General features: G+C 35.3%; 2 protein-coding genes across 4 annotated transcripts; one reads left to right on the top strand and one right to left on the bottom strand.

Annotated features, from left to right (window-relative positions):
* The first annotated feature begins 4,663 nt into the window (after positions 1-4,663).
* LOC104604835 (derlin-2.2) lies at positions 4,664-9,726 on the top strand. Of its 2 annotated transcripts, XR_736473.3 has the most exons (7): positions 4,664-5,027; positions 5,460-5,559; positions 6,480-6,694; positions 6,819-6,902; positions 7,780-7,833; positions 9,139-9,401; positions 9,503-9,726. XR_736473.3 is itself a non-coding variant. In XM_010269378.3 (6 exons), exons 1-6 carry the CDS (start codon positions 4,929-4,931, stop codon positions 9,319-9,321), a joined length of 735 nt encoding a protein of 244 aa, XP_010267680.1. In that variant the 5' UTR covers positions 4,664-4,928; the 3' UTR covers positions 9,322-9,726. The 2 variants fall into 2 exon arrangements, 1 of the variants encoding a protein (XP_010267680.1); XM_010269378.3 differs by having other exon boundaries at positions 9,139-9,726.
* Positions 9,727-10,935: 1,209 nt separating this feature from the next.
* On the bottom strand, positions 10,936-18,087 carry LOC104604836 (tobamovirus multiplication protein 1-like). 2 transcript variants are annotated; one of them, XM_010269379.3, is made up of 12 exons: positions 17,704-18,087; positions 17,399-17,586; positions 16,790-16,880; positions 16,625-16,677; positions 15,708-15,800; positions 15,393-15,464; positions 14,528-14,600; positions 14,342-14,387; positions 14,139-14,202; positions 13,318-13,371; positions 11,597-11,674; positions 10,936-11,496 (listed from the first exon to the last, which is right to left on the bottom strand). In XM_010269379.3, the coding sequence occupies exons 2-12, from the start codon at positions 17,546-17,548 to the stop codon at positions 11,404-11,406; spliced, it is 867 nt and encodes a 288-aa protein (XP_010267681.1). In that variant the 5' UTR covers positions 17,549-17,586; positions 17,704-18,087; the 3' UTR covers positions 10,936-11,403. The 2 variants fall into 2 exon arrangements, with proteins under 2 accessions (XP_010267681.1, XP_010267682.1); XM_010269380.3 differs by having other exon boundaries at positions 17,399-17,605; positions 17,704-17,877.
* Between the last annotated feature and the right edge of the window lie 7,689 nt (positions 18,088-25,776).

The raw sequence follows: 25,776 nt of genomic DNA on the forward strand, positions 1-25,776 counted from the left end.
TTCCAATATTATACTAATTTATCTTAATAATTTGTGTAATTATTTGTTCAAATTATAGTTTTTCATTTCCTATAGTCATTTATCTTTAATAATTTTCAATAATTTGCAATGAAAATTACATAATTTTTCAATGATTTTCCAAAATCTATCAAATGTAATAAATTTTCTTAAATTTTCCAAAATATTCTAATAATTTTCAATAATTATTTAGTGCATTTTAAATAAACTTTCAAATACTTTATATCTTTTAATTTCAAAAATGTTATTTTATGAAAATTTTTGAAAATTTTATTACATTTGTGTAACTATGGTGATTTATTGAATTTTTTTAAATTGTTATTAAATATATATTTTTATTTGGTAGTTTGCTAACAAAATTACACTAATTTATCTTTTATTCAATATAAATTAATTAATAGTTTCATTTTCTAACATTATAATATTTTGTTCCCCCATTTGTATTTGGTTATTAATTATAATAATAACAATAACTAAAATCTTATACTTTTAGATAGTTGCTAAATATAATTCTCAATTTTATAGAAATTAGTTAAAGAGTTTTCAATTTCTATAAAATGTTGTTAATGAGTTAATTAATAATAATATTTATTAATTTTTTGTAATTTACTAACCGTATTTATTAACTTTTGGTAATAACACTATTTAATACTCATTGAATAGGGGTGGAATTAAATATTAATCGTATTTAACTATTTATTAATTAATATTATTTTTTGTATTTCCTTTGCATTTTATCATTTTTCTAAATGTTTCATTGTTTTTGTTTTTTTTTGTAGTTTATACATTTTCTTGTATTTTTTGTTATTTATTTGCAATTTTTTGTGTTTTTCTATAAATTCTTCGGTTTTTATCCAATTTCTATTTTATATATTTTCCAAATTTCTGCAATTTTCTATGTTTATGTGAAATGATACTTTCATTTAAATTTTTATTTTTCTATAATTTTTTTATGTTTTACATGAAATATATCTATCATTTTCAATGTTTTTGTGCATTTTTATTTTTATTTTTATTTGAAAAATATTTTTTGAACCTTTTATCATTTTTATGTTTTCTTAGTTGGTATTTCCATGTTTAATGCATTTAAAATAGAAAAAAATAAGGATAAAATACAAAAACCTCTCTTTTGTCATTAACCCAGACAGAAAACGGTAAAGCGATGCCCAAATTTTTTCTAAGTATCCATTTTACCCTTTTGTAAAATGGGGACTGAAATAACTAACGACAGAGAGACATATAAATAGGCACAAGTTCCTTCATGTTGATTTGGTGGACCTATTTCCAAGACAAATTTCTCCTTTGTACTATGACCGTTGGTTTCTGCGATACTCCTCCTTGTACTACTGTTGAAGAAGACTTTCCATTAATCCAGTTATAAAAGATTGATGATAATGCAGTTTATCTTAATTGTTCCTATAAACAAGGTTTTAAATTTCGTAACGTATCGATCGATACGGGCGATACGTATCGTTTCGAAAGAGATCCGATACATGAAAGATGTCTAATTAAATGGTTTCGTATTTTTTCATCCGTATCGAATTGATACAGGTCCGTACCGGTCTTATATCGGTCCGTTTCGAGTATGTATCGGCCGATATAATACGAAATATGCCGATACATACCCAAAAAGTTTTGAACCCAAAGTCATTTGCTTGCAACACTAATTAATTAACCATTATGCCAACCTCAATTACTTATTAGAATAACATGTTTTTTTATACTTAAAGTAATCTTTCTTGTCTTGGTGGATGTTTCCCAACAAATGTTATAAATTTGATTATTAATATTTATATAATAATAAGATGGATACAAGTTAAATTTATTTATTAAAAATTAAGGAATATATTAACTTGTATACATAATAAATATCATCTAAACCTATATATAATAAATATTAACTAATAAATGACTTCAAAAAAATATTAACTAATAAATATTAGTATGTATACACATACATTTTAGTTCTTCTATTATTTTTCAATGGTTACTAATTATATCCCAATACTTCATATAAATCATTAAAGAATAACTTTTTATGTTTAAATAAATTAGTTATAATCACATAAAGCTCATTTTTATTATTGTTCATATTTTCTAAAAATTTTTTGAATTTTCTGGTGTATCCATGCGAATCTTGATTTTTCGTCCGTATCTATACGTTTCTAAAGCGTGTCTTGATACGTCTCTTAAAATTACCTTTCCGATACTTTGAACCTTGCCTATACCCATCTCGACGAAGAAGAGAAGTGAGAAATGAGGAGAAATTATATCAGTCATGTGTGCCTAATCGTTGGTGCTTGGTTGGAAATCTGATTCTTGACAACAAGCGACAAGAGCAAAAGAAGAAGAAGCGATGTAAATCAGACACAGATACGAGATGAGCAACCATCAAAAGATAGATCACCGGGCGTTGGTAGGCTCTGTGTCCTCTGTCATCTCTAAGGCCTTACTTTCCATCCTCCTCTTCCCATGTTCAACCACCACCATCGCGTTTTTGCTCTCCCACTCACCCTCTCTCGCCTCTTCCTTTTCCCTCTCATTCTCCACCTCCTTAGCTCCTCCCATATCCTCACTTTCATCTCCCTCCTCCCATAAGAGAAAAAGGCCTGAACATCTGAGCATATCATCGTCATTAGAGTTAGAAGAGCATGAAAACAATCAGAAGTTTATGAATATAATGGAGTGTTTTATTCTTCATCTCTTCTACTGTTAGTTATTTCGAGGGCGTTCCGTAGTGTGAATGAGAAATTGGAAATTAGTGGGTGTAGATTGGTCCACACCACACCTTGTGGCAGGGACCAATCCACACTACACCACAGTCCACAGATGTTCTGAACTGTGGATAAGTTGTGTGGATTGGACCAGTCCACACCCACAGTGGTGTTTTGTAGGCGTGGTGTGGACCGGTCCACACCACACTTTTTGATTCCATATATCTCATATACATTTGTGAATGATGTATACCAACATTTTTAAAAAACAACCCTTAAATGAAATTATTCTGGCCACCGGTTTCTGGGTCGACGGTTCAAACGGACGGCCCGTTCTAACAAAAAAATAAAAAAAAATAATTAAAAATAAAAAAATGGTAAAAAATCATTGAACGGGTTGACGGTTCGACCACTCGGGTCAACAGGTTGTTGACTTTTTCAACAATTTTGGCCAAAAACCGGGTTTGGGGTAAAACGGAACCGCTTGCCTGGACGGTTCCCAAGCTGAACGGTTCGACCATCCGAGTCAACAGCGTTTCGAAAACCTTGACCTACATAGTTAATCATAATTATCTAATTTTTGCATTTTATATGATAAATATATTGAAAACTGCATCAATGAATTAATATTAATTTTTCTATAAAAATAATAGTAAAATAATTAAAAATATATTTTAAATTTTATTTTATTGATAAAACATTAAAATTAAAAAAATAAAAAAATTAAGTAAAATAATTAATATTTTATTAACAAAAAATATTAAAATGTGAAACTGACAATAGGGTTTCAGGCTTTGAGGGAAAGTGTGAAGTAGGGGATCAAAAATCAAGTGTGGGCGGTCCCTAACCATGAGATTTTGCCGTGGATGAGAAATTGGGGTATAGACCGGTCCCATCTATAGCCTGCAGAACGAGTGTTCATCCCGTGGTCCTATCCATGGGATGAACACGGTGCCAAACACCACCTTCAATACCCATTAAATGGGTATTTGAAAAAAATATATATATGTATCGGTTTAACATTTTTTTGTTTGGGCCAATGATGAAAGAAAGGTTTTTGTCGAATTCTTTAAAAGTTCAGGAGAGATTTTTGTTAAGTAAAACTATATAGAAAGTTTTATGATTATGAGAAACTTCAGTATATTAAATGTCACAGTTTGGGCTAGGGTGAGTCCAGAACCCATTAACACCAATAAATATAGGTTGGAGGGTCAATATGGATGGATTGATATACCCAATCCATCCATTTGCCACCCCTAACCCCTGCAGTCAATTATGGTCTGAATCATATTGGTATGGGGAGATTTGTCCATGCATGGGGATGGGCTGTGTGGGGCGTGTTCTGTGGGAGTCCATCGGAATGAGTTCAGCTTCTTCCGTCAGTGCAACATGGCCCTTCACAGTTTTGGATTGAAAATATTTCCGTACTTGTGTGATTTATTTAATGGGAAGATTCCCAATACAAAAAAGCCGATCTCCATTCGAATTCACCACTCCCAGTTTCCTTTTAAAAGTGAGTTTCACACTCACACCGGCAAAAATTACAAACCATCAGCACTCAGCGGCGAACCAAACAAGATTCAAAACAACAGAATCGTCTATGTGGCATCGATGGGGTTCGTCACCTCATCCACGTTGGCTGTAGACTTGGAACCCGTGCAATCAGAATTTGGAAGCTGTGGTTGATGACTCACACGAAGACTACTGCGGGAGTAGGGATACCGACAAATTCACAACTTTTACTCATTAAAAACAAACAAGGCCCAACCCAAAGGGCAGGACCAGTATTTTCCATTTCCCTCGCATCTTCATTCTGAAATGACTATAATACCCTTATGAAACCACTGTTCGTTTGCGTTTCGTCCCTTTAGGTAAGGTAATTGTAGCTAATAAATCGATGGACCCAGGACTGGAGGTGATAAATTCGATGCAAGGGCAAATCAGTAACTATGTGATGACAGAGACACGAAATAAGAGTCTAGCTGAGGTACAAGAAACGCTGAGTTCTGATTTCTCGTGCTCTTGATGGTGGTGTTATTTCTTTGATCACGATCTTTCTCTTCTCTGCAGCTATTCTGCAATTCCAGATCTTTTTGGAATCTACTGTTTCCTCCCTTTTTGGCTTTGGTTTCTGTAAGAATCAGGTTCGAAGTTAGGGTTTTCATTTCCTAGTTGCCCAATCCCTGAAATCTACAAATGGCTCAAGCTGTTGAAGAATGGTACAAGCAGATGCCAATCATCACTCGGTCATATCTTACAGCTGCAATTGTTACAACCGTGGGATGTTCGCTCGAGGTATAGATTACAGTTATTTCATCTACTCTTTTTTTTTATTTATATTTATGTTTTTTTTTCTTTTTTATCTTTATCTACTCTATTATGGTTATTGAGGCATTAGATCAAGTCTAGGGTTTTAGGTTTTCAATTTCCGCTACGAATTTTATTAATACCTTGTTTTCTTCACGTGAAAATTCTCCTTCCGGGTAACTGGGGTTGATCAAATCGAATTTATGTAAATTGGGTTGTTTTCAATTCGGATGAATGGTACAGCTCTGGGCTCTTTTCACTTCTAGGAACCTCGTTTTTCCGTCTACTTTCGTTTTTTTTTTTTTTTTGTTTTGTCGTTTAATGTTACATGAAGGAATTTATAAATTACGAATGAAAATTGTTTGATTTTTGATACTCTATTTCCACGATTTATGTACTTTTTTTACTTTACTTTTGCAGATAATCTCTCCTTATCATTTGTATTTGAACCCAACTCTTGTCGTTAAGCATTATGAGTTCTGGCGGCTCATCACAAATTTCTTCTACTTCAGGAAAATGGGTAATTGCAGAATTCTAATTTTGAAATATAATTTGTCTCGTACTAAACAACATTAAAGTTCCTGTGGAATGTTGTTAGTCTGTTTACGTTTTCGTGGTTTACATTGTTCATCCGAGGTGAACATCTAATTGGCAGTTTGTGCTAGCGATCGCCCATTTTATGGTCTAACTCTTAGCCTGATGCGTTGTTTTTCATTGAACTAATAATCTCAGCCTCGTTGGGGGCTTCTTTTTGGGTGTCCTGACCTCTAGCTGCACAAGGTTCACCACAAGAATGGTTGTGAGCCTATGACGCAATCAGCCACCATCCCCCCAAAAGAAACTATGCTTCTTGTGATCAGATACAGATGGAACTATCCATCCGGAAGAAATGATACTATCATTTGATATTTCTTCTCTTTGAACTAAGGCTCAGTTTGGAAAGAGAACAAATATAAATATGTACATTAATACAAGGTTTAGAAATGCAACATACAAGGTTTTGTACTATTCATATTTGTATTTGTTGAGAGCCAAAATGTTGATAAGTGAAAGTGTTAAATTGGATGAGGAATTACAAAAGAGTTTATCAATCGTAAATAATTGAAATACTGCACCAAATAATTCATTGTGGTTTTGTTTCGTTTTTTATCCATAGTGGGGGTTCCTCTCTTCCTTCATCCATATCCATTTATGTCACTGTTTGCCTGCCAACATGTTTGAATATTCTGCCTTTTGGCTCATAAGTAAGAAATTGATCACCAAATATACCTTGACATGCTCATTAAGTAATTTTTGAGTCACATAAATTATAACATGAAGTTTAGCATATCTTAATCTATTCATTAGGAAAAGTTGCTTATTACCTTATTATGCATATCCATGATCATTCTCATTTATCTACACATCTTTTACCTGAATTACTACTTTTTGTCATGACAGATTTGGACTTCTTATTCCACATGTTCTTTCTTGCTCGGTACTGCAAGCTTCTTGAAGAAAACTCCTTCAGGGGAAGGACTGCAGATTTCTTTTACATGCTCTTGTTTGGGGCAACCGTCTTAACTATCATAGTACTTGTTGGTGTGATGATACCTTTTGTGTCAGAGTCTTTTGCAAAAATTTTCTTCTTAAGCAATTCATTGACCTTCATGATGGTCAGTTAGTTCAACATTTTCTTTCTTATGCCTTTCTTTTGGCTAAGCATTCTTTTGTTTACGTTTACTGTTCTTTATTTGTTATAGATAAGTGTGAGTATTCTTACAACTCTCTTCTCTACAGGTTTATGTATGGAGCAAGCAGAATCCTTTTATCCATATGAGTTTCTTGGGACTTTTTACTTTTACAGCAGCTTACCTACCATGGGTAAGTAATGATCAATTATGCTGCAAGATAACTTGTAAAGCAGGAAGTCACCTTATCTACCCTTTCAGAACAGTACATAAACCATTTTAGATAAAAAGATACAGCCATTACTATTAGAGGATCGACATAGAAATTAACCCTAGCTTGTTTTCTGAATTCCATTTGTTTAAAAAGTAAGAAGTTTCCCACACTTCTAATTCATCAATATGGGCACTTGTTCGCCCACTTATACATCAGCAACCTTCTACATAATATTTTGATCTTTGAATCCTGTTGGAAAGCCATCATTGTGCTATTTTGTCCTTAACTTGTACAAATGGAAGATAATGGCGGGACTATGAAGTGCCGGTGATTTTCTTTGCCATGTTTGCTTCTTTCCTTTTATTTAATATGCATTCACTTTGGCCAGTCTCTTTAAGCATCATGAACTCAGCTAGGATATTTTACAACATAATTTCTATAAATGGCATTCCTCAAATTAAAGGTTTCTGCAAAATGCTTACACAATGAGCAATACTTAAAATTAGAATGCTAACAAATTGGCAATCTCCCAAGGGAATGGAATCAAGAAAGGCTTTATATGAAAATTTTGTCCTGAATTAATCTAGTTAAATTCAATATGCCTGACGTATTTCTTTGAGGGAAGACTTCTACAGTGCTTCACTTATTCTCACTATATGGATTACTATTCGTATGCTTATTTGTCTCCTGTTCTAGTTCTATGCCTTTCTGGAATTTTGGATTATTGAACCTGGTAAATTGGGAAAATGATAATGCAGCGAAAATTAATCACATCCTGTCTCCAACTTGTACCATTATCATTTGCAACTTGGGTGGTTAATGCAACACTTGATTTTTTTTCCATTCTCAATTACAGGTTCTTTTGGGATTCTCTGTACTGGTTGGCACTAGCGCTTGGGTGGATTTGCTGGTATGTTTCTTGACCTCACACACAACCCACTGTGATATGATTAGTGGATATTTTTCTGTGCCATTGGCTCAGATAAGTGATTTTTCTTACACATGGCATTTGAGGTAGCAGGTCCATGAGATCCTGTTAAGGGCCCCGCGAATAGGATCTCGTCACAGGTCGGTCAACGGGGAAAACCTCTTGTTTCCCCTTGTTCCTCCCTTTTCTTGAGGAACCTATCTTTGGCGTCTTAATGGTGATTGTTCAAGAGATCACCAACTCTCCTCTACTCTGTCTTGACTGAGAAATTCGATGCCTTTATTGAATATCATTAATTCCTTTAAATAGGAAATTACAAGAAGATAAGAATCCTATTTTTTGGAAGACTCCCTACTGATCTATATTACTGAATTTAGATAAGAACACATAACAGATAAGACTCCCTACTAATCCATAGACTCCTTACTGATCTATACTGCTGAAAACAGATAAGATAGAACACTGAATTAGATAAAATGAGAACACCCTTTACTGCTGCTGTCGGCGGCGATACTGCTTCCCAATAAAAGCGTCCATAACAGATCCACCTGTTTCTGTACCTCAGCCTCCCCCCAGATGCACAATTTAAAAGCTTTAACCTGATAGTCCTTTTTTTTATTGGTTAAAGGCTTTAAGCTGATAGTGTTCTTTCTCATGGCTGAAGAAGAATGTTTTTAGTGTCCCTCCTTTTAATTAAACACTCATCGTTAGTGAGGTAGTGTTTTACATGGCACCATGTTGGGATCATGTGTATGAGGGCACTGTCCATGTGGATAACCTGGAGTTATTTTTATTTATCTGTTAATGGAATTACCACGTTTGGCCCAAAGACTGAAGACCTTTTCCCTTTTAATTTAAAATTACATATTCTTCCCAGTAAACATATTTGTCTGAAATCAATTTAAGCTCCTCAGAAAAGAAATGAAGAATTAGATGCCCAGAAATCCTTAGCTATCTAAAATAAACTAAAAAGAAAATAAAAATAGTAACTTTGATTTGGAGAAACCATCTGCTTGTGTTTTATTAAACGTTTTTTTTTTTTTTTAAGCAAAATCAGCACATCTGATAACCATACTTTGTTAGTTAATTTTGTTTGGATTTGCATACATACCATTTATGATAAATGTTCAACCTATAGGTGATTAGAAAATTCTGTGCAACCTATAGGTGATTAGGTGTCTAAAGAAAAAAATATAAAAAGATTTGTCAAGATTCAGTTGTAACCATTTGTTATTTGTCCAGAAGGACCCATTTGCTGTTCTACTAAAAACCGATTCCCTGCCTCAGGGCATGATAGCTGGCCATGCATATTATTTCCTCGAAGACGTATATCCACGGATGACTGGTCGTCGCCCACTGAAGACTCCTTCGTTCATAAAGGCACTGTTTACTGATGAAACTGTTGTGGTAACTTGGCCAGCAAATGTGAGGTTTGCTCCCCCACCAGCAGAGGACGATCACCAAGATTAGTCTAAATGTGAGGGAACGGAAACTCCTTGGGGTGTAGCCATGGTTGAACTTTTTCTTCCCTTGCAGATGGAAAGCTGCAGGTGAGCCCCGTAATCCACTCAGGTGATAGGCACGGAGGTGATGTAATTGTGTTTGTGTTTTCATTCCATACTTAGTTAAATTAACAATGTTGGGATGCCAGGTTTAGAACGTTGCCGCTATTGCTGCTAGGTAGATTTGAAGATTGAATCCTGGAATTCAAATCTGGGAGTGGAGACTATCTAGTTGTACCTTCTGTAATAGTTGACCCTCTGCAAAATTACATCCATTGTGTATATTTGTTAAGATTCAGGGTATCATTCGATGTGACACTTACAATTTAACAATAGAATTGTTTTCGTTGCTTCTATAGCCTTGAACAAGAAAGTCCAATTTTAGCCACCATGCATCGTATGATCGTAGAAGTTGGCTGAATAGATCTCTAAAGACCTTTGTTTCGTTTTTTCAGTTCACTTCGGCCATGAATAGTTTATTGGTTCCATGTTCAAAACTCAATCCAGTATTATAATTCCGATTGAACCAGATAGATTGCTTTGACTGTTGGTTTGGACTTGGAGTCTCATGTGGGCAGTTGGGGTGAAAAGAAGGGAGAATGGCAAATGGTAGCGAGTTATGACTAGTGGAAGTTGTTCACTTTCAAACCCATAGGTCATAATAGAAAAATAAGAGCAATGCCGACCGCCGAGTCGACTGTCGCCCTTTCGGCCACCACACACGACCAAGGAGCAAGGACCCGACTGACCACCGACTGTGCAAGTGTAAGTATGTAACCACTAATTAGCGAGTTATGACTCTCGACCCTTCTTGTACTCTTGTTATTTATTTGAAAAGGGCTGTGGTGGACGAGCGAGACCGTAACACAAGCATCTGCCTACGCAAGGGTATGCATAAAATAAATATGAAACAGAGAATGGCCAATGGAATTCGGATCCTAGCCTTATTTCATCGTATGCACAAAAGGATACAAAGGGTGGGATTCCTAATCCTCAGCTCGGGTCTAGGGACTTTAATCTCTCGCCCCATAAATTCAGCAGAGGCAAAGCCTTGTCAGTTGTCCCAAGTTCCCAACCCAACTATATGGGGTGTCGGACTCGGATCTGTTTCTCCCTGTTCTTGTGGTCCACATGCCTCCTTCCTGCAAAACATTTTTTTAATTTTTCCCGGACTGGAACATACCATAAATTACGGTTGGATTTTGCCGGTGGATTCGGATCGTTCACTGAATTGAAATGATCCTAACATTCAAAGGCCCGGTCAAATGCCACACTGAAAGACCGATTGGTGACAATGCGAGGTCATTAGCTCGTGATGCGGTGCAGATGTCTAACCTCCAACGTGGGAATGAAAGCAACACCTCACGTGGTTAAAGTATCAATACGACGCCCAGTGAGTAGCCCTGTTTAATGCTTTGCCATCATTAACCATACCTCCTGCCCCACTCGAATTACCCCTCCATCCATTTCGATTTCAAATTCTGTTTTAATCCAAGCTCGTACAGGACGACTAGTATTTTACACTTGTTATGTACCATTAACCAAAAGCAGCAACTAAAATCAAGTTTAAAAAACCAGAAAATTCACCACCGTAGAAGAAGGAAATTCATTTCTAGGAAGATTCAACTACAGAATCCAACATGAACCCCACATTTCAAATGACCCCAATAAAACAATTCTCCAAGTTCCCTACTGAACCTAGAAAAAAATAATAATTTACCCTTCAAGACCCACACCCACCAACAGCAGAGTGCCATGTCGAAATAAATACGAAGACCCCTCTTGATTTGTCAACCGGATGGAACTCCAAAACAGACACCATAGCTCTTCAAAATCAATGGTTGTAACCTGATCAACGAATCCTTCTCCGCAAGCTGCAAAGAGCGCCACATATTTTACATACAAAAGTACTGCCCTGGCAACGAGCTATGCCAGAATAATACATCTGGATCTTTCTTCCACTATGCCTCTTTCTCTGTCTACTCTTAAGCCGCAACTCAAGATGTGCTTTGAGTTTGTTGATGAAGAACAAAGGTAATCTGTGACAGGACTATCGAATTGGGTGATACTGAGCCGATACCCTTTTAGGAGGGAGCTTGCGCAGGATGTAGAGGACAAGTGCTGAAGGTAGGATCTCAGCCAACTGGTTTTCAGCAATAGAGGGTCAGAACATTCTAAGACTGAATTGTTTCTGAAAAATTGGGTTATCAAACAAAGAAATTTGTACATGCTTGAAATTTTACCATGTAATAGAAAAAATCCAGAATGGGATGATCCAAAACATCTAGAGATGCACCTGAATCGAAGGCAGATAAAAGAACCTGCAATTTAAGAATTAACAGAACCATGGTAAATCCAACTCCATGCAGCACTATAAAACTTTTGCTAGTCGAACTCTTTTATCTTTTCTTATCCACACGAAAATTTAGCAAAGCAAGCCTTGTTTGAGCAAACCAACTATAAATGAAGAAAGTAACAACATCATAAAAACTAGGCACTGAACCAGATGCCTAGAGCAACACAAAACCCAGTACAGGGCCATACAGCACTGTTAATCTCGTACATCTAGTGACAAGCTTTTTTTTTTTTCTTTTCTTTTTCTGGAGGCATGTTCTTACGCATTGTGACAGCTGGACATTTTATAATGCACCTTTAAATGTTTTATCCCTCTTCATGGGCACATAGTCTGGGACCGAAACAGCAAATTCATGTCCCATTTGGAACATGATGCTTTGGATGATCTGCTTTGGAGAAGTCACTAAAAAAGCTTCAGCAGAAAGCCTTCTTTTTGGCAGGACAGCCAAATTTGAGCTTTCAGGGTCTTTCACCAAACATTGCCACCTCATAAAGCCAAAAGATGCCACAGGGAAGCCCACCCCAAGGATTTAAAATATTGATACACCCAATACTCAAAGTTGGGTATCATTGCATATTTGCATATAGATATCGCCGATACTCCACCTTTTTTTTACTTTTTTTTATTTTATAAGCATTAGAGGGATAAAAGAAGGCAACCAAAGTTTTAAAATTTTTAAAATATCAGTGTATTGGTGTATCCATGCGTGTCTAGGTGCACTGATATGGATACAATACGTCCAATACGGGGCATATGGTACCTTTTATTTATGTATTTATTTATTTTTGATGAAAATGGGGCATATGGTATCAATATTTTAATCCTTGGCCCACCCAAATCACCATCCAACAATCCTTCTATTTCTTTCTCTTTGGGACAGGATAAAATACTTGAACTACCTAGTGCCATTTGTGCAGATTCAAGCACACATTGTTGAGGTGTATTACATAAAAATAAAAAATAAAATAAAATAAAAACCTTGAGCACTAACTCAACAGAACAATCCAACTTAAGCAGATTCTCTTGTTTTACAACGAGAAAGAAGGTAGCAAGTCACTCAGATTATTAACGCTAATTCTTATGACACTGAAGAATCTTCTTAATCAAGCCAGTTCAAGTGTCGTCCAAAGTTATTAAACAACCTCTCTTTTTCTTAGTTGATAGGGGGTTCAGAAGAAACTACTCAAACAGAAGAAGAGGGAAGAAAAACATCTTCAATTACTCCATTCTCAAATGAGCATCACGAAAATATCATGTTTATTAGTTTTTACAATTTTACTAATGGAATTAGCAACTGCAACACATGTTAAAATTCAGGGAAATTTGTTCAAAAACCTTTGTAAAATTCCTTCTTGAATTTTTGCATTTTTTTTTTCTGCAGTGGCAGATCATGTCAGTAGGATGATAAACTTGGTATTTTCATGTGATTCACTAAAGGGTCATCTGGAAGGCTAGTTACATGCCACCGGATGACATAGGCAGGAAGAACACATTCTTCAAGCCTCATAGTTCTCAATCAAGTATCTCCATGCCATATCTTTCTTAAAAAGCAGGTTTACTGATTCACATAGGAATGTAACACATTATGCTTGGAACCATGGTACTCACCAGAGAGGTTCTTATAAGAAAGCAGGTGAAACATATTGCTGTAACAAATCCAACCTGCAGAAGTTCATGCATGTTATAAGAATGAAAATACTTTGAAATTATAATAAAATTCCTCTTCCAGACAGAGGTTGAAGTAAAACAATTACAGACAAAGATTATTTCCTCAGCACCATGTAGCTTGATATAAAATATTGGAGAAAACTCATATATATTTATTAATGAAGAGTAGCTCCAAAACAAGCATGGCTTTAACATAAGAATCAAGGAGCAATAAAACAACAAATTATACTTCTGTCGGTTTAAAAAATGACAGCATGTTTTGATTACTATCTTTCTCGTTTCATTATCTTCTCTAAAGGCTAGAGCTCTGTCTTCTGACAAATATTAGACCTTTCATACCAAAAGATTCAATATAACTTATATGAAAGTGACGGCTAGCTTGCTGGTAAGGTCTCTAACTGGTTGTAGTGGAGGCTCGGCATATAATCCTGCCTTCACCAGGGATTGAGGGTTTAAGCATTGGGAAGGGCTACCCACTGTTTTAGCCCATTTACCTACCAAAGAAAGAAATAAGGAAAAAACATAAAAAATAAAATAAAATAATGGAACTTATCCTTCAAGGTGCAAGCCTCTAATACCCTTTGGCATTCCTTCAGAGGTTTCATGAATGATAGTAATAAAGCTTCCAAGCTACCAAGTAATTAGAATAGAAGCTATAGGAAATAAAAAAAATATGAAAAATATTATCTGATGCAATCTGGGTCTGAAAGTTGCGTTATTTTTATAATTCAATGGCCCACTTGATAAGGAGAAACAGATACCTCATGAAGCTTCTTTCTCCGCCCTTTAGATTCAATAGGGAAGCGCCTCAGCATGAAAAATAGTCTGCAAGCAAACACCAGATACCATCATTTAAGTAGAACCAAAAGCATCTGTATAGGAGGACCAGTTCCATTAAAAAAAAAGGAAATAGAGATATGTGCATATGTATAGATACGGTAGACTGAAAAGACAGAAGGCACACCTTCCTCCATACAGCAAGAAACCTAGTGATGCGCTAATGGATACAACTGGACAGAAAATGAAACAAGCATGCATACTTTTAGCATATGAACCAACAAGTAATACATAGATTCATGATTGCTAAGTGAAGTCTCAACTACCATGCTGATAATTGCAAGAACCTTATCATATTCATGGTTAGGCTAACCTGCGATAAATACATTTCCTATGGCCTCCACAGTGCTGTTGTCATTTATCCATAGGTATATCCAAATACAAACCTGATACACATGTTTCAAAAAGCCTATTAGCTCAATTGGTCAGAGTATCATGTTATCAACACAAAGGTTGTAGCTTTATATGTTCAAGTCCTACATAAGCTAAACTGTTTATACCCTGAGCACCAAACGTACAACCTACAATATACTAAATTATGTAAATATCAAACTGAAGGTTAATTCATCAAAGATAGCAAAAGGCCAAAGCAAGAGGTGGCACCTAGGTTCAGGCAAGGCACACCCCACAAAATGAGCCTCTCTTGTGAGACTAAGCATGCCTACACTTCATAAGCAGAAAATAAGTTGTTGAAAACCTTAACATGAATCTCCTAGATAGATAGATGATTAAATTGGGCAGTCGAAGAGAATGCAAAAGATCATATGGTTATGTTTATCGAGTTAGGTTAGTTTGGGCCTAGTGCATCAGCAAGGAACAACCAAATACAAAGCCAAGAACCCTGCAGGTAATGGGAACATGTACTTGCTCCCACCCCCAACCACAAATGTTTGGTAGGAAAGTACTTGAAATTGCAGGTTGTTTCAGACCCAGATTGGACATAAACCAGAAAGCTCACTGGTAATCAGATCACTGGTTAAACTAGTGGTTTAATCATTTTTCTGGTAAATATGAACAAAAAACCAGGGCCCAGAAAGCTCACTAGATCACTGGGTTGGAGTATCTAATCCAATCCAGCTCTGGCAACACTAGATCATTGGAATGAAATTTTATCTGCCAGTAAAGATGCATTATTTTGCAGGTTGTGCAAGAAAAGATAGAAAAAAGGCGATGCACACCTGTATCAAATATACTCCACAATTAACCAAAATGTATACAAGCCTGAGCTTATCTGTTGGAAGACTTCTTGCCTGTCAATCATTAGGAATTGAAAAGAGTCAGAATTATTTCTACACTTATGGCCTAACACAAATTCAGAAGACAGTAAAATACCAAACGAGCGTTTGTTGGTCTGCATCCCATCAATGAAAACATTTGAGCAATACAAACTTCACTAGTTACTATTCTTTCAGTGACATGAAGGAACTAAACCCTTATAATTATTAACCAGTATCACTTTCCACAGTGAAAAATCCCTGGGCATTTTCACTTGCCTGATGATATATCTCTGCCCAAAATAGGACAAGGAGTGTGTATGTAGAGAAGAACAGAAGTCCAGGAAGATCCAACAACGCCAAAGTAAACACCTGGTTCAAGAAACACGCCTCTTATCAGATGTCATTGTCATCTAGTGCAAAATCATCCATACATTCTCTTAAACTACATAAGACTTGTGATTTGTAAGAATGAGATACAGTATAAATAATACATAAATAGTAGGCTTTTGTTTTATTAGCCATTGACTTAAATACATACTTCAGCTTTACAGAAGAGCTACATTTTGAAGCCACTAACAGGAACAAGATCCTAGTGGCACCAGCCATATCATATCTCCATGTGGATTCAGTTATTTTGTCTGTTCTTTTTCCACTTTCAAAAACAAAAGCAACCCATATGAATAACCTCCTTTCTTTCTTTTTCTCGGCTACCATTTCTAGTGCTTAAATCAGATTTCACATCAATAAAAATAATGCACAAAAAATCATTAATTTTGTTGGTCACATGATTCTATGATTGGTGTGGGCCGTGTGGCCATCCCCCTACCCCAATGGATATAAGTGATAGTGCAGTATTTGATTATTAAGTTGTAAGCACAAATTTGCTTGCTTGACTGAAGAAAATCCTGCTTCCCTTCCCAATTAATTGATGAAAACTCAAACAAAGAAAAGGAAACAAAAGGAAAAAACAATCTGATGACTTTCTATTTTTGTCAAGCAACCCCTATCTGAGGAAACCAATCTTGTGAAGATAACAAAAACTTCAACAATGTAGCATTAAACAAAGTTATTAGAGATGAATTGTAATCCACAGCTATCAAGTTAAAATGACGATTTCATTTTCTCAAAAAAAAAAAAAATCGTAATCAAAACCAGGAAACTTAGAAATTAGTCGGGAGCAGCATCAAGCTCACCTTTGGCTTGAAAAGAAATACTTGTTTGTGAAATCCAAACACAATTGCACGCACTACAGTAAACAATCCCATGGTTAGAAGGGGGGCAAGATAAAAAGGAAAAAAACAATAAAAATAGACATCCAAATGACAAGGTAATAACCAAGGCATCTAATCTAAAATCACCTCCGTTAACAATGAAGTTCATAAGATGGAAAATCTTCTGCGTAGTCCAGCCATACTCTGGCACTCTGAGTTCAATCCGGATTAATTGAATCTGCATAGCATTAACAACAATGGAAAAGGATGATCCCTCAAAAAGACATCCCCAAAAATAATCGCTTAGGACAATCACATTCAGCATTCTAACTTAGATGCGTCGTGTAAGTTCAACTAACTACTCAACCATCTTCAAACCCTAAATTTCAAATCTTGTAAGGTTCCGGAGCTTCTGCATCGTGTAGTAACTAGTAACCAAGAAAAAACAGAAAAAAGAAAATTTCAAAATTTACGCAATAATCTTATTTTTCATCGGAGCTCCACCGAAATAAACAAAAATTAACAATGGAATCTCGTTACTTGAAATGAAAAAAGAAAGGAGAAACTAAACCAATTATCTGCAAAACAAGAGCTTTAATTAAAACCTGAAATTTACTACGGCAACAATGCCGATATCAGGAAATAGTAAAAAAAAAATAAACTTTGTTTTAGTTCAAATAGAAAAATACTTGGAAAACAGCCAAACAACGGTTCAATAAACGGAGGCAGCAAATCAAAAGAGAAGAAAAGACTGACCAGAGCAACCAAAGAGACAAGGGCGTAAGCAGCACAGAGAGCGAAGAAGATCCCATCTTGCCAACTAGTTGACTCATTGATCTCGTTCCACCAATTGGAAGAAGCGACTCCAAACGCCATCGGTGAGACATTGAGAGTAAGCCTCGTCATTTAAATTTATTTCTTGGAGCCTCTTTGCGTGAGAAGCTCTGCAAAAAAAGTCAAAAACTGTGAAACAAAGAAGAAGATGAAGAAGAAGGTGAGAATCCAAGAGATTAGCAGACAGACAGCGAGAGATAGTAAAGAGAGAGAGAGAGAGAGTCTACCTGACGGTCCAAGTCTAAACTCAACTAGAAGGAAAAACTGGCTTTGCCTTTGCTCCACATCCACCACCTAAGCTTCAGCGTTTGGCTTGCCACCGAGGGAAATCGAGAGAGATGTTTGGTAGTTGGGAAATAAAATAACGTGTGAACAGATCCTTCATCCTCCTCCCTTTGTCATTCAATTCAATAATTCGCCGCAGCTGTAGAAGCAGCTAAGCCTCAAGACCAACATTTTGAGAGTGCCCTCGGCTTTGTCAAAAACTACAAGAGTTACCACTTTACCAGTTTACCACCATTAGTATCCATCCAATGAGCGCGCTCCCATCGGAAAATTGGGTACAAACGACATAACTACGAATGAGCCACTCTTGTAAAAAAAGGAAATTGCTAAATGGGTTTCATTCCCTTTGGCCATCTGAATATATATCTATATCTATATCTATATTATTAATAAATGGACTTTTTATTAGACATTTTTATTCTTATGGACATAAAAAAAAGCATATATATCATTTACTCTCACTCCAAAAACTAGGACATAATTTTGTCTTGAAAATACACAGATACAGTACATATTTACTATAATTTGGTAGATAGCTTCTAATATGAATCCAATTCCACCCACGGACCCACCTAATGACATCCCTCCATTACAGACGCTTCTATCTTATTTTAGAACCCTTTTTAAACTGTTTTTCATTGAAAGATCAATTTTATGACTGAACCAAAACATATTGGGGCTTGATCAATTTCATGACTGAACCAAAACATATTAGGGCTATATGGGGTTTTAACCAAATATAGCTTTTTGGCTTTTTTATGAGGCCCGCCTTACAAAACCCAGAAGCCACTGCATGAAAGCCCTCCCCAACAGCATTCAGTCCCTTGTAGTGTGAGACATGTAATGCAAAATAAATAAATAATTCAATAAATAAGAGTCTGTTTGGTTCATCCAAATAGGGGTTAGGAAATGGAATCAGAAGCTCATTCCTGGTGGAATGGCATTTTCCCATTTGAGGAAATGTTCATCCCCCTCCCCCTTCTCTTGGGAATGAGAATCCATTCCAACTTATTCCAATTCTAATTTTGATTCCTAATCCAACCGCAAACCAAACGGCCCAAAAATGGCTCATCCTCACCATGACCCCTTATTTGAGTGACGATTCAATGAGAATACTATAATTGGGCGACATTTGACAAAGCATTTAACCCAACCATGCCATTTTCTTCTCCTTTTATCTTTTAGGTTGATTGTAAACTTGCAATGCAAATTTATTTGCATCAATGCAAACCTATGGTAGTGTAAATAATTTGGGTGGAAATTCTGGTTTATTTTTATTTCAAATTTACCTTATTTTATTTGATTATAATAAAAATAAAGTAAAATAAGACCTAAAGCAAAATAGAGTAAAATCCAAAATAAAAATAAATCAGAATTTTCATTTTTTTATTTTATTAATGTAAATAAAATTACACTCAAACCAAACACGGCCTTAATTTCTTTGTAGGCAATTAATTCTATCTGCGCTATTTTATGGTTACATCAACTCGCCCAAGTTTTAATTTTTTTTTTTTTTTTCTTTTCCAATCAATGCAGGGCAAAGATGATGGGATGAACATGTGATGACAGAAATATAATTTAACCAACCACCCTATTCTTCATTCTTTTTCAAAGGGAATTGATAGAGAAGACAAAGTACACACCACATATGCTTAATTATGGAACATGAGTGCACATGGAACCCAAGAGAATTCACATGTGCTCCCGATCTCGGGGCCTCGCATTAATAGATAAACATATAATCATAGATTTGATCAAGTTTGAAAGAAAAAATAGAGGAATTGGAAAAATGAACTCAGGGTATTTGGACCAAAAAGATTGTTTTCTCCCTTTCATCCTTTCATCTTATGGTGAATGGCCCAGTAAAAAACTGCCACATCAGTCCTATTTGTGAGGCCTATTGACGATTCAAATGGTTAATTGTCCGATTCAACGATTCATTGATAAAAAAATTCATTTTTAAGAAAAATAGAACCAATCATCTGATCGATTCCCGGTTTTTCCAGTCTGGACGAACAATGGTCCTAAGCCTACCCACGGACCCATTATGTGTCTGGACTGGAGGGACCACTATGTCTTGTGTGGAAGGCTCAAATCAGACAATGAAGCTGTATTTTGCCACCATCATGATTCAACCGGGGCCGTATAATTGCGAGTGACAGAAAGTTTGGAATTTAGAGGTTTGGGCATTTGTACTCTACTCTGTTTGAAATGAAAGCCTTTGAAATTTGAACCCCTGAAAGGCTGAAACATACAGCACTAAAGTTTGTTGTTTGGAAGATGCTGCCACAATGGTTGACTCCTGCCCTTTTAAATATTTGTGACGATCCAGATGAGCTCTCAAGCCTGTTCATCACTCAGTTAGAGAAGCAAACTCATCTAATAGTTTGAGTTCTTGTAGTTCTTGATTCTTTTGGTAAAAGGGGGATATCGGGTGTCAATGGACCTGTTTTGGGTTGGATCCCATCTAAAGCAAAATTAATTTGGATGGATTAGATGAATTTGGATTATCTGAAGGCCTTAGCTGTGTAGTGGGACATGAAAACAATGATAATATTCCAGTCCAGATTTAATGCTTCAAAGTATTTATTGGATTGGTTGGACATGATCCATCTTTAATGGATTTATATTGGATTGGGTCAGGTTGAATTAATATCCAGTCCATTGATAAAAGATAAGAATACAGCTGTTAATGGACCAGATAGGTTGGATTGAAACAGGTCTAAATTAAAACTAATTTGAATAAATTGGATTGTTTTAAACATTGAATTGGACTGGTCCAAAATATTGATTAGATTGGATTGGACCTGGTCCATTTGTAATGGACTCACATTGGACCAAATCAGGTCCAATTGACACCCCTACCCAAAAGCCAAAACTTTGTTTTAAAAGCTTCAAACATTTGACAAATCTCTCCCTTCTTAACTTCAAAGGCAGAAGGGTTAAAGGGCCTTCCTCTTCTTATCTCCAGCACTGGCAGGCTGCAAGGCACATTGCATTTTGACCACCCACCCTCTTCTTGGGGTCCGGATGTAGTAGGCACGTTAGGTAAGCACAATGAGTGAGCACGTAATAGCTGTGTGACACATGTCCCAATTAATGCGTTTTTCATCCAAACGTTTTTGTTCTATTAGACAGAAATTATCCATTATTTTATTATTTGTCAAAATAATTAAAAATAAAAAACAATGAAATATAAAAACGTAAATGAATCCCAACTCCTAATACGTTTAGATTTTCCTTTTTCATTGTTTTCCTTTTTCATTATTTTGACAAAAATAATAAAATAATAGATAATTTCTGTCTAATAAAACAAAAACATTTGGATGAAAGATATATTAACTGAGACATGTATCACACAGCTGCTATTACATGTTGATATCGATTGAGCAAAAACCCTTTAACATTAATTGTCTAAGATGAGCAAAAACATTTACCTCATCTTATTCACCGAGAGGATTGAGCAACTTAGGAGGATTGATATGGATCCAAACACTGCAAGCCTTGACAATTGACATAGTCCTCGTTGAACCAAAACCCTTTGACATATTGCAGTACAAAATCAAACCCAGAGTCCCATACTTTACAAAATTCTACAGGGAGAAGCGGTGCCCAGCTATCACATGTTAGAACTTTGAATTCTGTCTTCACCACCCATAAGGGTATAATCGAAGTTAAGTCCAACAGTTAGAGCCATTTCAGAGAGAGGTAGCCAGCCATATGGGCCATATGATTAGATCATCTTGTTTGTGATAATCTAAGAAAGGGTACTTCTAATTTTAGACGCTTCTCTAAGATCGAAAAGATGGGCGACCAGCTCACCACGTAAGTTAAATTGGACTGAGCGTTTAATTGTTATTTTTTTTGGGAGAATGACGATTCAGCCTAGGGTCAGAATTTATAGACACAAAATTCAGTTGGATAGTTATTCTAATTTTAGACGCTTTTCTAAGATCAAAAAGATGGGCGACCAGCTCACCACGTAAGTTAAATTGGACCGAGCGTTTAATTGTTATTTTTTTTTTGGGAGAATGACGATTCAGCCTAGGGTCAGAATTTATAGACACAAAATCCAGTTGGATAGGTATCTGTTTGGAATTGATGCCAATTCTCAAAAGTAGGCATTAGTCAATAGGGTGGGGGTAATTGATCTTTTGAAATATTGTAGATCTGCAGTGGAAATTAGAATTCTGCAATGGTACTGTTCGTACTTCTTCATTCTTTTTATTTGTTTCTTGAATGTTGAGTGAGATGCTGAGATCGGTGAAACTGGGAGATGATGATGACTTTACTTTAGTTTTTCAAAAATTTTACCCAATACCTAGAGGTGCCAGCATGGCACGGCCCGTGGGCGGCCCGCGGGCCGTGCCACCCTCCCCGGTGAAAATTTTGGGGGTCAGCCCGACACGGTCCACGGCCCAGGCTCGTGCCGTGCCGCAGGCCTAGGCCGGGTCATTTGCTTGGGCTGTGCCGGGCTAGGCCACAAGGCGGGCCTTGGGCCTGGGCTGAACTAGGCTAGACTAATTTTTTTTACTTTTTTTGTTTTTTTTTTGAAATTTTTTATTTCTTTTCTAAGTAAAAGTGTAAAACTAAAATATTTAACTTTCCTTTGAACTTTGGGAACTATTTGAAAAATTAAGAAATGAGAAATGAGAAATCTAAGTTATCTAACACAAATGAAAAAAAAAATACTTAACCAAATAAGAATGATGGAATAATAAATTGGAAGAAAAATAGGAATTTTATTTCATTTAAATTTGAATGATACAAATTACAAATACAATGATTGGATCATTGGATACTTGGATGAATGAAATATGAAAATGAAAAAAATTAATAAAATATAAAAAATACAATATAGTTACAAATTGAAAATACAAAATTACATTGTTAAAAAATTAAAAAATAACAAATAAATTAAATAAAATTAAAAAAATTACAATAATTTAAAAAAAAAATAAAAAGTTCTATACAACTAGTCAATTTCATGAATCATGGCTTTCATCATCTGCTTTGGGTGAAAAATAAAACACCGGGGTTAGTAGATCATGTGTCATGGCGACAAGAACTGGATAATTTTTTGAATGCTCACTCTACCATGCTAAAATATCAAAATTATTTGCTCCCTCACCTAAACTAGAAAAATTTGCTTGTAAATAAAAACTAAGTTCAATAAATGAACTTGTTGTAGAAGTAGCAAATTTCTACTTATTAAATAAAGAAGTTTTTCTCTTCTACTACTGAGCTCAAGATCAAAAGTAGAAAATGTTGTACAAGTTGTAGGAATATTTCCTATTGTTTCATATTCATATAAACTGTACATTTCAAATAATAAATTATTAATTTCTTCTTTTTTATTTCCAATTTCAATATTTATATTTTCACAATATGTTTCAAGTAAAATATCTAAACCATCTTTCCTAATCCTAGGGTCTAATATTGTAGCTAAACAATAAAGGGGAGAAATGTTCTCCCAATATTTTTTAAATTTATTTTCCATTATTTCAACAATACATTTAAATTGTGGATTGTTTCTATATTTTGAAAAATAATCACTAATTATCATTAATTGATAAGGAAAATTACAACTAGTTGGATAATAAATACCTAATAATTCATTAATTGCATCATAAAAATATTTTAAAAAATCTCTTATACCAACTGTTATTTCCCAGTCTTCCTCAAATATAATATCATTAGGCATTTTGCACTATAAAAATTAGTAAGAATTTGTTTATGAGAAATACAACTTTCTAACATAGCATAGGTAGAATTCCACCTATGTTTTAGTATAAAATGTTTATATTTTAAACCATAATTTTGACATAAATATTTAAATTCTTGTTTTCTTTCCATTGAACTTTTAATATATATAATACAATTTCTAATTTTAAAAATATGAGTAGAAATAATATTCAAGGCATCTTGAATACATAAATTTAAGATGTGACATGCACATCTGATATGAAATAATTTACCATTTAAATATAGTTTTAATTGAGATTTTAAAATATTTATTGCATAATCATTCTTGTTGGCATTATCAAAACTAATAGAAAATAAGCATGTAAAGTATTTATAATACTTGCAGTAATAACTGGGCCAATATGTGGCCATTCGAGCCTAGTAAAACTTCAAATTCTTTTATTTAAAAGCTAATTTTCATCAATAAAATGGTCGGTAGCACAAATATAACTTATGTTAAATTTAGATGTCCAAACATTAGAAGTAATTGCAACTTTAGAATTAAGATTTGATAACAAAAAAAATTAAATTTTGTTTATATGAATAAAAAAATTTTAAAGCATCCGATCTAATAGTATTCCTATAAACTTTTTTATATTGTGGATTTACAGAATTACGCAACAATCTTTCAAGCTTAGTATCTTCAGCTAATATAAATGGTTGTTCCACATGTACAATATACTTTGCTAATTCTTGTCTCATTTTTTCTTGTGAATATTTAAATGTACCAAAACTCCCACTCTTCTTCCTTCTCATGTGTGAGCAAATATCTACTCAAATGGCTCATACCACCCTTGTTACAATAGCTAAAGTCTTTTCTACATTTTTGGCAAACTGCTCTTTTTCCCTTCCCCTCGATATCTTCTACTTTAAAAATTTTCCAAACCAGGCTACTCAACTTAGAGGCCCTCTTTTTCTTTCCCCTAGTATTAGTACTAGGGGTGAAAGTTCCACTTCCATCAATATCAATAGCATTAGTGCTAACACTACCATAATGCGATTGAACATCATCAATAGTAAACATGTTGGGGAATCGGTTTTGAGAAGAACCAGCCATTTTTTTAATTCTAAAAGGATAAAAATTAATTTAATTGGACTTATCTAGATTGCCGGTTTAGAATCCCAACTTGATTTCAACGGTTAAAGCCTTTCAACGTCCAAGCCTCCCAAATTGAGATACTTGAGCTGATTGAGCAAGCATTCTTCTTGTTGAAACTTCAATAAAATTGAAACTTTAGAAATGGAGAATCAGACAATCAGACAATCAGCCAATCAGAGATTGCAAAGAATGTATGAGTATGAGAGAGAGAAGAGATTAAGACAATTGTTGAATTGGTATGATGAGATTGGTAGAGGATAAGGTTATTTATAGGAATTGAACATAATTCAATTGCCCAAAATACCCTAAAAATTAGTTGTTTTTTAGTTGTTGGGAGGGGTATTTTGGTCATTATAAAGTTATTTATAACTTTACCCAAAAATCCCCCCTAAACTAGTTGTTATATAGTTGTTGGGGGGCATTTATGTCATTTTTTCTCCCCTCCATAAGCAAAATACATAAATGCCCCCCTATTGTTTATAGCTGTTAGGAGGGGCCTTTGGGGGGGGGGGGGGGGGGGACAACAGGCCGTGTTGTGGGCCGTATCGCGGGCTAGGTCGTGCCGACACATGGGTCGCAGGTGGCACGGCACGAACAATCATGTCGGCCCATGGATTACGAATCCCTGGCCCATCACGACACGGACTATCGTGCTAAGCCTAGCACAGCCCCCGTGGCACGGCCCGACTTACACCTCTACCAATACCGTAATAATCAATAATTCAGCTAAGGCAAACCGTCCTCAACAGATTATATTAGAATTGTGGAAGCTTGGTGGGTCTATAATTCACATATCCGAGGAACCAAACTTGGTTTTGATAGAAAGAGAAAAGCTTAGGTAGGTGTTCCTCTCTATGAGAGCGGGTTCTTAATTCGTTATAAAAGAAATGATTTTTTTTAATGTTATTAAGCAATAAATCAGAGTGGCGCAGCGGAAGCGTGGTGGGCCCATAACCCACAGGTCCCATGACTAAAACCTAGCTCTGATAGATAGAGGAAAGCTTCGGATGCCATTCTTTTTTCTCTGCTTTTTTCTTCCATTTACGTTTATTGATCAAACGTTTTATACTTGTGTGGATGCAAAATCGAGAAAATCAATTAATGAGGGTGTTTATGATAAATAGGCAATACATCAGCAAAGTACCAATAAATACCTACCCATTTCAGAAAG

Source organism: Nelumbo nucifera, chromosome 1, assembly GCF_055504915.1.
Source record: "Nelumbo nucifera cultivar China Antique chromosome 1, China Antique-T2T, whole genome shotgun sequence".
Classification (NCBI taxonomy): domain Eukaryota; kingdom Viridiplantae; phylum Streptophyta; class Magnoliopsida; order Proteales; family Nelumbonaceae; genus Nelumbo; species Nelumbo nucifera.

What these genes read in the sequence shown, in the direction of transcription:
- LOC104604836 (XM_010269379.3), bottom strand. Translation starts at nt 17,548, where the DNA reads ATGACGAGGCTTACTCTCAATGTCTCACCGATGGCGTTTGGAGTCGCT. An exon ending in TTGTCTCTTTGGTTGCTCTG is followed by an intron (nt 16,881 to 17,398) that starts GTCAGTCTTTTC and finishes AATGCTATGCAG; the next exon opens with ATTCAATTAATCCGGATTGA. An exon ending in GTGGAGTATATTTGATACAG is followed by an intron (nt 14,601 to 15,392) that starts GTGTGCATCGCC and finishes CATGTGTATCAG; the next exon opens with GTTTGTATTTGGATATACCT.
- LOC104604835 (XM_010269378.3), top strand. Translation starts at nt 4,929, where the DNA reads ATGGCTCAAGCTGTTGAAGAATGGTACAAGCAGATGCCAATCATCACT. An exon ending in CCGTGGGATGTTCGCTCGAG is followed by an intron (nt 5,028 to 5,459) that starts GTATAGATTACA and finishes TTACTTTTGCAG; the next exon opens with ATAATCTCTCCTTATCATTT. An exon ending in CAGCAGCTTACCTACCATGG is followed by an intron (nt 6,903 to 7,779) that starts GTAAGTAATGAT and finishes TCTCAATTACAG; the next exon opens with GTTCTTTTGGGATTCTCTGT.